This window comes from Mizuhopecten yessoensis, unplaced genomic scaffold (assembly GCF_002113885.1).
Source record: "Mizuhopecten yessoensis strain PY_sf001 unplaced genomic scaffold, ASM211388v2 scaffold3621, whole genome shotgun sequence".
NCBI lineage: Eukaryota > Metazoa > Mollusca > Bivalvia > Pectinida > Pectinidae > Mizuhopecten > Mizuhopecten yessoensis.
In genome coordinates, this window is record NW_018405136.1 from 476056 (window position 1) to 488504 (window position 12449).

The 12449-nt window shown below is 34.4% G+C and overlaps 1 protein-coding gene across 3 annotated transcripts in view; it reads right to left on the reverse strand.

Moving 5' to 3' along the window:
* Positions 1 to 645: 645 nt before the first annotated feature.
* The window catches only part of LOC110447796 (toll-like receptor 4), a 42319-nt gene continuing 30515 nt past the window's right edge, over positions 646 to 12449 (reverse strand). For 2 of the 3 annotated variants that reach the window (XM_021493715.1, XM_021493716.1), the window contains 2 exons: positions 3540 to 3590; positions 646 to 2035 (listed from right to left, as the gene is read on the reverse strand). In XM_021493715.1, coding sequence (XP_021349390.1) covers positions 855 to 2035; positions 3540 to 3590 — 1232 coding nt within the window. In that variant the 3' untranslated portion in view covers positions 646 to 854. The remainder of the gene's footprint in view (positions 2036 to 3539; positions 3591 to 12449) is intronic. The other variant, XM_021493717.1, reaches the window with a different exon arrangement.

Consider the following 12449-nt stretch of genomic DNA (forward strand, 5'->3'; position numbering starts at 1 on the left):
CCGGGGCAGAGGAGGCCGGGTATTCATATTAGTACTAATTTAAATCTTGCATGTAAAAACAAAAATAATCGTTTAATTCAGCAATGTAATTAAATCATACCATTTTATTGAACCCGGTAATATTATAAATTATGTAAATCCACGGACTTCGATAACACGTATCTCGTTGACCCAGAAAATACGCCGTGGGCCATCACAACAGTTATCCCTTGGAGGGCCTCATGGAAAAATCAAACTAACCAGTCACTTCCTTTCGCATAAACCACTGTATAATTATAGAAACACAAAGTAAACTCTCTCCAATACATGCCCATTAACATATTAAACTAAGTACATCTGTGTTCAAACTCAGACAAAGATACTAGCGAGCTTAATAGTTTTAGATAATATTCATAACATAAACAGCGCTAGCATTTCTGTCGATTCCATTTCAGCTTAACCGGCTATCCGGAAGAATACATGCGCCGTTCTACAGTTATTTTCTCCTTTGAATACTGCCCACCTGCAATAATGATTCCGTAACGTACTTCTTGTGCTATCTTTTGACCATTTGTCAACTTTTCGTTTCGTAGCTGACACGGTACAACACTTTTCTTTCGCTTACTTCACACGGCCAGCCATTTTGTTTACATAGAAATGATGTGCTATGCGCATGCGCTAGTAGAAGGAAATCCCTGAACAAAACGTTGGTCAGACAGGTAGAAATACTTTTTCTTTGAAATAGTACAACAGGAAATTTGGATATTTTACAGTTATGAAGATAATGATCAAATACTTCTATATTTACTAGATTAATCCGTAATAATCTGCATGATGGTAAATGCACTACTTTGATACACAATTGCAGCTTGCGATTATTTAGAAATCGATGTCGCCAGTTGGTCCCAAAATGCCACCTTGCCCTGTGCGTCATTGTGTGGATATTCCATATAGGATTTACACTCTATTAAGCCCAACATTTGTAAAGGTAAGTCCTTGTCCGAAATATCCTCATAAAACACAAGAAACAGAACGGAATCATCACCCCTTGCATAGATACTCTCCATTCGAGCCATGGTAAATTCGATCATACATTCACATGAATCAAGATAACTTCGAGACAATAAAACCACAATTTTTCGACTTTTTTTAACAGCGTTGGTTATATTCTGGGCTAGGCTCAGTCCAATAATGAAATCCCGGACATTAACACACAATTGTAACCCACTGCTATCTTCCAGTTGTGATAATACTTCTTTTCGAACGAATTGATGATTCTCCGAACAATATAATATAAATGCATCATATGTGTAATCATCGTCGTCTTCTGCATTAGTGATTCGTGTGTGTCTCCTGTATTTTGCCCTGGCCTTGTAGAACAGGTAACGTAACTTCCATCTGTAGCGGTAGACAATACAAGAAGTGACCAGGGAAATAAAAAACATAATCACTGGCACAGACATTGATATCGTAATGTTATTATTATCACAGGGCTTCCTTGTTTCCATTTTGCTTTTGTCAAAGCTTGAAAAAAGCATTTCAGTTTTGTTTGAGAAAATGCACCTATATGCATGTAACAAATCCATGGTGGTTGATTTGTTATCTTCGTCAAACCACTTCAGGGACTCGTATTCCTCACACGAGCAATCCATATCGGAAGATTCTAGATAAGTTCTTAAAAGACCAGTCTGGTACGTCTGATTCGGTTTAATTGTGTTAATCTGACTCAACGAAAGTTCAAGATATTCTAAACTAATCCTGTATGACATATCAGTTGAAATTCTGCTCATCCTGTTCCCTGTCATTTGAAATACAGCATTGTCGTGATGAATCCCTAAAACATAATCGTTGTTAAGATTCGAACAGTCAGCGACAAGACGAGTGTCATTGGAGCGATGGGAACGACACATAGCCTCTTCCTTGCAACTGTAAAAAGCATTTGATGTCAGAATTACAAATTTCGTTTCGTTGATTATTATTTGACCAGATTTATTCCCTTCGATAAAACGACCTTCTACATGTTCTCCTTTGAAACACGCAAACAGCAAAACTATCCCTGAAAATAAACATTGAACGATAAGTTTTTAAGTATTTCACGTTAGTGTTTCATTCAAGGTATATATGAATGTGGTAAAGTTAGTCCACATATTCAATACGACAACGACTTTTCATCATGAACTTACTGTGCATACATACAATGTTTGAAACAAATCAGCATATAATTTCATTTTTTGCACTAATTTTAAACTTGCATTAATTTAAAAATGTATTAAATTGGACCGATGATATAGAAATGTTATTTAAATGAACCACTAGAATTTATCTTTATTAACGCTACTGTTGCATATCGGTCAAAACCATCATAATCTACTTCCCAGACAACTTACTATGTCGTAATACGTTCAAAGGTCGATTAATAAGTATAGTATATGCAATTATTTGTTCTTCAAATGCAAAATGCAGATCTCTTTCCGTGTACAGGTTCACATATCACAGTGTAAATATCATGCTTTTGGTAGGTTAATTAACGTGCAACGTTTATTTTCACAGGTCTATTTCAACATGTTTTGAAAACGATTTTGATCTTTGCATGATGTTTTCATTAAATATTCTGCAGTCTTATAAAATGGTAAATTATTAACAGACATACATATCTTAATTCCGCAGGAAGCGGCAAACGACTGACTACCATGGGGTTACCGTACGAAGGTCGTGGTATCTTAGATTATAAACATGCAGTTCTGATTGTTTTGTTTTTTCGCTGACTTCAATAGTTGCCCTTTTCTTTCGGATGTGGGTTTTGAACAAATTCTGAAATCTCGATGATAATCTTGTTTTGAATATAAGCAAAGGATACCTTGCAGTCAAACATATCTCGAAAATAAGCTATCTTTAGAAATACCGCGGAATTTAAAGTTATGCTTTTTTTAGGTTAGAGCCACATTTTCTCCTTAGCCTAATCAAACCTGTTTTATATTTTTTGGTTCCTGCCAAAAAAAGGACATGCAAATTAGCCACCACTGATGTCTAGCTGTTTAAATTACTTCGAAAATAAGACTACCTTGAAAATAAGCCGGCTTCGAAAATAAGTCCGGGATTACTTGCTGAAAATTTAAATAAGTAGCGGCTTATTATAAAGTCATACAGGTACAACGTATTTCGTCGTTGGTAATTGTATTCGTTACATTTGACCGAAAAAAATCATCCTAAAAATATAAAAAAAATATATGAGATTGCTAGTAATCTTTTTATTTGCAAAAATGATGCATATCAAATGTGAATATAATTATAAAATATTGATTTTACAACTAAGACACACAGAATGTTAGTTCATTAAAACAAAAATATGACAATTGAATAATTATCATTGGTGATTTATGTGCTAATAGGAAAGTCTCTTGAATGGCCTGGCTGATATCTAAATATGTAACTTTGATAAAATTTAAACCGAAGGTTCAATGAATGCCATGTATTTAAATATATATAAACGTCATACACAGACACCACTGCATCGTTTAGATAGTGTCATTTATTTATATTTTCGTGATTTACATACTCACCAGAACATATTTCCAATACACCCATAGCCTTTACGTTCATTTTCTTTGCGCCTGAAATAAAATACCAATGAACATATGCAAATGATGATAAGAATAAACACACTGTGCATTTTTTCTCATACAGTATTTCAATAGATTATTCAATTTCATAATCAATTTACACTGAGAATCACTTAAGAGCGAAAAAATCAATTCTACGACTTAATCTACCTTATTATACCAGTAAACTTCAATTAGCATTGAATTTTACAAAACACAATCTAAATCATAAATTCATGACCGAACTTAATGACGTACCAGCTAAATAATCTATGCATGCTAACGTAATGATGTACAATCTAAATCATATTTGCATGGCCCAAATTACGGAAACACTCTCCAAATTAGCGGAGCACCATTTAAATTTAAAAACCATATCCAAGTTGTCGGGACATGGACCAGTTTTCAGGAACAACAACCAATTTTCAGGGACAACAACCAATTTTCAGGAACATAACAATTCAATAAGATTGTGCCTTTGTTCCCGAAAACTGGTCGTTGGCCCCCGAAAATTAAGTCGTTGTCCCGCTCACTCGCACAGCGGTATTCCCTTTGATGTAGCCGCGCTCCGGCGAAGCCCGTACAGGTGAGGCAGTCTATAGTCCCTGCCTTGCTGGCCGTGTTGTCGGTATAGCTATGCAACGACGGTTGCTCTAATTCCGTAATCAAAACGATATAATAACACAGGTCGATAGTACACTTATATTTACTTCGAATGAAATAAATAAAGACCAAGGAAATAATGCTTATTTTGTACTACGGCCAGGGTTAGGATCGAAATGAACGACCATTTGAGAATAATGCATAACTTTTACCGTATTGCTGAACTGGTGCTTTGATACATCACTCCAGGGACACATGAAGCCAGTATATACGTCTCTGATCACTCATATAATAATCAAAGACACAATATGAACTCTCAATATTAACGATATTTAATGACGAATGATAAGTACGTCCCGATGTCGTATACAACTTATATTACGTAAACTATATCCCCCGGCTCCGTTCGGTCCGAGGTAAATGTTCATAAACGAACCACTGTATATATATATATATGTTAAGACAGTTTACGTTCCTATTTTGCTTCATATACCTTTCAATCGTTTTTTATGTTGTTAATAGTTTTGTGATTTATATAATCCTCTTAGTAAGGAGATTCCCGATCACCTGTCCTCTCAGCTTTTAATTTCTATTGTATTTAACATAAATGTATTTTATTCATATTTTGGTGTTTTTTTAATCATTACTGATATAATTTCAATTAAATGGAACTTTATCTTTCCTGTACTGTCGTAAGAATATCCCTTCTGATTTAATGTTTCATGTTATAATATTTAAGGTTGAACTTTCTATTTAGTTTAGGTTATCGGGTGATAAAGAAAAAATAATTTACCCGGGTTCCATTGTAGTTATCACCCGATAACCTAAATTGAATAGAAAGTTAATCCTTATATTTATAGCCTTTTTCTTTACATAAAACGCGTCCATTTATGTCATCAAAGTAAACGTATGTAAATGAACACACAATCCAGCCGTCCTGTCAGTCAACAACGTGACGTCATCGGAATGTATGAATTTCAACAATGTATATTTACATTTCAACAATGTATCTTTTGCATGAATACACTAATGAGTTACACATCTGGTATCCGAGGTACTCCTGTTAACTTCCTAAAACAGCAATGTAAGCTCCCGGGTTGTTGAAACTTCGAGTGATAATGACAATGATCTCCACAAAGGCTTTCATTAGAAAAAATACCATTTAAGTTACGTACACTTATGTGTTTAAAGTGAACGAAATTTTCGAAATATCTTGTTTCTTTATTCATTTAAAGCGAACTTAACCATTTCAGAAAGATAATGTGCATCCGTATGTCAGTTATCAAAACTGTATAAAGTAAAGAGAGAAAAAAAATAGAGCATTATTCTTAACCAGAGACGTTATATTACAATATATACGACTTTGGTGTATAGTCTAAACAGTTGCTCTCGTCTAACGAACCTGTGATTACTAAAATTTAGAACCTATGAAACTTCTTATATAAAAGGCTAAGCGTGATCCGGTTGTTAAATATATGAATTATCAGAATTAATATTGAATATTGTATTACCTGTCTTCAGACAGAGACATATAAAGCCGTAAGTAGTATATACGTTTCCGCTTCAGGTCAACCATGACAATCAGAATAATATATAAACTAAAGGTATTTTGTTTTGGTTTCCTTTATATCATAACCAGAGACCTTCTCTGTATTAACGTAATATGTTAGGTATCAGTACATTTTACTCATAGTTCCAGTAGTATTAGTAATCATTATCATATACATATATAGATAAAATATATTGCCGTGTGAATGATGTAATTGATATACAGTAGGTGTTAAGATAAGTTCTGTGCACTGATCTTACACGAAAATGGCACCGTTTCATTGGTTGATATACCTGTCAATCACGCGCGGTAGAGAGGTGGGCCCTCGCGATGATTGGTTGATGTTCTTGTCGATGCTCCGCTGTTGTTTGATTGACAAGAATATCACGGGCCGTAATTCTCGTCACACTCTGGTGCATGCTGTGTACACAACCGCCAGTCATGTCGTCGTTGAACAGCACTACTACGTGATCTGTTTCTGTGCCGGATTATATATATTGCAAAGTTACTGTACCGCTACGGTCCAAATATACGGAAATGTATCAGTAAAAATATTTACAAAATAACTTCAACGTTGGTGTCTTCTGTGTTTGAATGTCAATAAAACGTATAGCATATTTTCGGTATTACCGTTTAATGACAAATCGACGACACTGTGTCGTCCTTATGTTAGGTCGAAAATTCAAATAAACAACAAAATACCGACAGTTACACATTTGATATTATTCAATACAGTACTTATTGATGTGTAATGCCACGGACTTAGATATAATTAAACATCTTTGTTCAATAATGAAAAGCATCTCGATCCACTCCTTGAGCCGGCTTAGGTGTGAAATTTGCGACAGGTACAAAATACTAAACACACCTGTGTCCAGTGCTTGATTGATAGGTTTTGCGTCCGCTTCACTACCGAGTAGTTCGGTCAATCACTGGTAAGATGTACAGGTGTGAAAACCACGTGATTATGTGGATATCCAATGCAATAACCTGAATTGAATTAATAATGTTTAATAAGATACAATGTATCATAAACAAAATTATAGCGGATACGTACGTATATACTGGTTTTATTCGTCTTTGATTAGAATTATGATAACGGAATATTTTCAGTATATAGGTTGTTTCTATAATTTTGTAGAGGTAGGGGTGCTGCCATGATATAAATGTAAATTAGAAATGTTTTATAATACTTTGGCAGTGCGATCACATTACATTATTACCATGCTGATATGATATTTAAACATTATTAGCTGTATACATGGATAATTACAATGGCACATGTAGTCACAGGTAAAGCATAGTTTCAGGTAGATTCAAGCATATCACACCTGCCGGTTGAAATAACAGACCTGTGCTCTAAGGGGGTTAGAGGTGTGATCAAACACCACACAAGTTCTGTATTACCACTGTCATAATTATGCTGTAATGAGTTAATTGGAGATTCCCAGGTAAGACCCACAGGTAAGAAAACTGTACCTGGTAATCCAATTCAATTCAGTTTATTGCTTTGAAAAGCCACATAATCACGTGGTTTCACACCTGTATATTTTACCTGTGATTATCCAAACTACTCGGTAGTGAAGCGGACGCAAAACCTATCAATCAAGCACTGGACACGGTGTGTTTAGTGTGATGTACCTGTACCCAAATTTTAAAACTAAGCCGGCTAAAGGAGTGGATCGAGTTGCTTTACATTATTGAACCAAGATGTTAAATTATAACTTGTGTATATTACATGTATATGGAGAGAAAAAGTTTAACCTTCATAATTCAATTATATTTTCGAGATAAATATAATCACGGACTCAGATTATCTAAGTCCTCGATATAACTTAGCATCGCATCAATAAGTACTGTATTGTATAATGATATTCAATGTGTAACTGTCGGTATTTTGTTGTTTATTTGAATTGTCGACCTAACATAAGGACGACACAGTGTAGTCAATTTGTCATTAAACGGTAATACCGAAAATATGCTATACGTTTTTTTGACACTCAAACACAGAAGACACCAACGTTGAAGTTATTTGTTAACATTTTTCACTGATACATTTCCGTATATTTGGACTGTAACGGTACAGTAACTTTGCAATATATATAATCCTGCACAGAAACTGGTCACGTAGTAGTGCTGTTCAACGACGACATGATTGGCGTTTGTGTACACAGCATGACAAAAGGTGATTACGTGTTGTCATCCAATTATAGGCTAATGTCGATTGGATGTCTTGTGATATATATTAACCCTTATAATAATAATTTATTTTATTAAAGAGTCACATATCCATTCACAATTTAAAGTTTCTAGTTGAAACAAAATTGATAGAATTAATTATCCGGCCAAGTTGACCTATGAGACACTATTTCAACGTTAAATACAGATTACTGTAAAAGCATAATATTTCGTTGGGGATTTAATTTCGTTTATTTCGTGGTTTAAAGAAAACCATGAAATATAATCCCAACGAAATTTTAATCGCACGAAATAGAAATTAGCGAAAATATGAAATAAACTATTACTTTAATTACAAACCATGCTGTATTTACATTTAGACACAGGTCATGATAAACGGTGTACTTATCGTCACAGACACAGAGTTAAACACTTATAACTATAGCGCGTCAATCAAGCGTTTGTTACATCGCTCTTTGTATGTAAATTATAGAGCATGACGGATTTGACCGATACCCATAGTGTGAGTTTATCTCGCCGGGTCTTACCTGAACCTCGCAAGCAGTACGGTGACCATCGGGCGATGGTCGATCTATTGTTTTCCACTGACTGGGGTGAAGCGAGGTGTGAAAATTTCACCTGGAGTGGATGGGTGATCACCTCGGGCGATGTACGGTAAGTCTTATTGTCCAGGTGTCAAACATAAAATAACTGGGTTTGAAAATATTGATTTCACGAAATATTTTCCCCACGAACTTGTCCCAAATCCAAAACAACGAAATTTAACCACCAACGTAAATATATGCTTTTACAGTATACTATGATTTAAAAATTAAAGTACAAATCAACTTCTCCACGGTCGGTTGCTGGTTACTTAATCAGATAATGAAATAACAAGATTTTTCCTTTGTTAAAGAAATAATTAACTGGGCCAACCTACCTGCAAACATATAAACATGCACACGTATGTACAATCAATCATATCAACATGTTTTTTTCATAACAACCACTTACCTATACATTCAACAACATTTTGCACATACTTGTACAATTATACCCTCTTGTCAAATACAGCTTTTTATACATTACATACCAAGTCAACCCACTTTTTCACTAACATTTTATGCGAGGACCAGGCTGCCTGCGCTAAGTAAAACGAATTCAGTACAAATGTCACTTTAGTATTTGAACATTGTGTTAGCAGGAAAAAAGTATTTCAGTATTAGCAATAGCAAAACAGTCCTATAAATAAATATTTGCTTTTGTCTATTATATTTTAACATGAACACCGATAATTCTCATAATACATTGTCACAGTTCCTTAGTTTAATGATTTTTCCTTGACGCTTACACATAGTGATTACATTTAATTATCCTTCAATGCTTAGTTAGAAAGTTCATACAGACCAACAGCTATATTTATACACCTACAATTTCAACATACATGTCCAATACAATGTACATCCACATGTAAGGTTTCTGTGCACGATTATACATTACAAACAAAGTAAACCTACTTTCTCATAATAAAATTGTATGCATGGGATGCTTGCACCAATTAAAAAAGAATTCAGAACGGAATTCAGAACGAATGTCACTTTCAAGTTTAAATATATTGTACAACAGGAAACAGAAAAAGAAATACCAAATGTCACTGCGACTACATGCACCAGAATGTGACGAGAATTACGGCCCGTGATATTCTTGTCAATGAAACAACAGCGGAGCATCGACAAGAACATCAACCAATCACCGCGAGGGCCCACCTCTCTACCGCGCGTGATTGACAGGTATATCAACCAATGAAACGGTGCCATTTTCGTGTAAGATCAGTGCACAGAACTTATCTTAACACATATTGTATATCAATTACATCATTCACACGGCAATATATTTTATCTTTATATGTATTTGATAATGATTACTAATACTACTGGAACTATGAGTGAAATGTACTGATACCTAATATATTACGTTAATACAGAGAAGGTATCTTGTTATGATAGAAAGGAAACCAAAACAAAATACCTTTAGTTTATATATTATTCTGATTGTCATGGTTGACCTGAAGCGGAAACGTATATACTACTTACGGCTTTATATGTCTCTGTCTGAAGACAGGTAATACAATATTCAATATTAATTCTGATAATTCATATATTTAACAACCGGATCACGCTTTACCTTTTAGATAAGAAGTTTCATAGGTTCTAAATTTTAGTAATCACAGGTTCGTTAGACGAGAGCACCTGTTTAGACTATACACAAAGTCGTATATATTGTAATATAACGTCTCTGGTTAAGAATAACGCTCTATTTTTTTTCTCATTTTATTTTATACAGTTTTGATAACTGACATACGGATGCACATTATCTTTCTGAAATGGTTAAGTTCGCTTTAAATGAATAAAGAAACAAGATATTTCGAAATTTCGTTCACTTTAAACACATAAACGTAACTTAAATGGTATTTTTTCTAATGAAAGCCTTTGTGGAGATCATTGTCATTATCACTCGAAGTTTCAACAACCCGGGAGTTTACATTGCTGTTTTAGGAAGTTAACAAGAGTACCTCGGATACCTAACTCATTAGTGTATTCATGCAAAAAATACATTGTTGAAATGTAAACATACATTGTTGAAATTCATACATTCCGATGACGTCACGTTGTTGACTGACAGGACGGCTGGATTGTGTGTTCATTTATATACGTTTACTTTGATGACATAAATGGACGCGTTTTATGTTAAGAAAAAGGCTATATAAGGATTAACTTTCTATTCAGTTTAGGTTATCGGGTGATAACTACAATGGAACCCGGGTAAATTATTTCTTCTTTATCGGCTTCGCCGATTATTTATCACCCGATAACCTAAACTAAATAGAAAGTTAAACCTTAAATATTATAACATGAAACATGTACTCAGAAGGGATATTCTTACGACAGTACAGGGAAGATAAAGTTCCATTTAATTACAATTATATAAGTTATGATTAAAAAAACCAAATATGAATAAAATACATTTTTGTTAAATACAATAGAAATTAAAAGCTGAGAGGACAGGTGATCGGGAATCTCCTTACTAAGAGGATTATATAAACCACAAAACTATTAACAACATTAAAAACGATTGAAAGGTATATAAAGCAAAATAGGAACGTAAACTGTCTTAACATATATATATATATACAGTGGTTCGTTTATGAACATTTACACAATCGGTTCATCATTTGCACGAGTTAATCAATAAATACTGGACAACTAGTACCTCGGACCGAACGGAGCCGGGGGATATAGTTTACGTAATATAAGTTGTATACGACATCGGGACGTACTTATCGTTCGTCATTAAATATCGTTAATATTGAGAGTTCATATTGTGTCTTTGATTATTATATGAGTGATCAGAGACGTATATACTGGCTTCATGTGTCCCTGGAGTGATGTATCAAAGCACCAGTTCAGCAATACGGTAAAAGTTATGCATTATTCTCAAATGGTCGTTCATTTCGATCCTAACCCTGGCCGTAGTACAAAATAAGCATTATTTCCTTGGTCTTTATTTATTTCATTCGAAGTAAATATAAGTGTACTATCGACCTGTGTTATTATATCGTTTTGATTACGGAATTAGAGCGACCGTCTTTGCATAGCTATACCGACAACACGGCCAGCAAGGCAGGGACTATAGACTGCCTCACCTGTACGGGCTTCGCCGGAGCGCGGCTACATCAAAGGGAATACCGCTGTGCGAGTGAGCGGGACAACGACTTAATTTTCGGGGGCCAACGACCAGTTTTCGGGAACAAAGGCACAATCTTATTGAATTGTTATGTTCCTGAAAATTGGTTGTTGTCCCTGAAAATTGGTTGTTGTTCCTGAAAACTGGTCCATGTCCCGATAACTTGGATATGGTTTTTAAATTTAAATGGTGCTTCGCTAATTTAGAGAGTGTTTCCGTAATTTGGGCAATGCAAATATGATTTAGATTGTACATCATTAAGTTAGCCATTCATAGATTATTTAGCTGGTACGTCATTAAGTTCGGTCATGAATTTATGATTTAGATTGTGTTTTGTAAAATTCAATGCTAATTGAAGTTTACTGGTATAATAAGGTAGATTAAGTCGTAGAATTGATTTTTTCGCTCTTAAGTGATTCTCAGTGTTATCGACTTATAGTTTGTGACCGATTAGTCAGAAACAAAATAATGTAAATATATACTAATTATTGGAAGTTCCGCTACCACGTAACCTTCAAAATTGCAAAAAAGCACAATTAAATAAGAATAAAAAACTTCAGTGAGATATTGCCCCATAAACTTAAGTTCGGTGGAAGATAGTTTTATTAATATCCAACTCAGAATTCAAAAATACGAAAAAGCATTATAGCCTAACTTGTTTATTTTTTATTTTATGTTTTTCGTGTATCATTAAAACACATTCATGAACGAAGTTAAAACTCTCCAGGTCACAAATATTTTAGCAATGTAGAATTTAATTGCATTTTGATCAAGTTATTAGAGGCTATACAATGTCG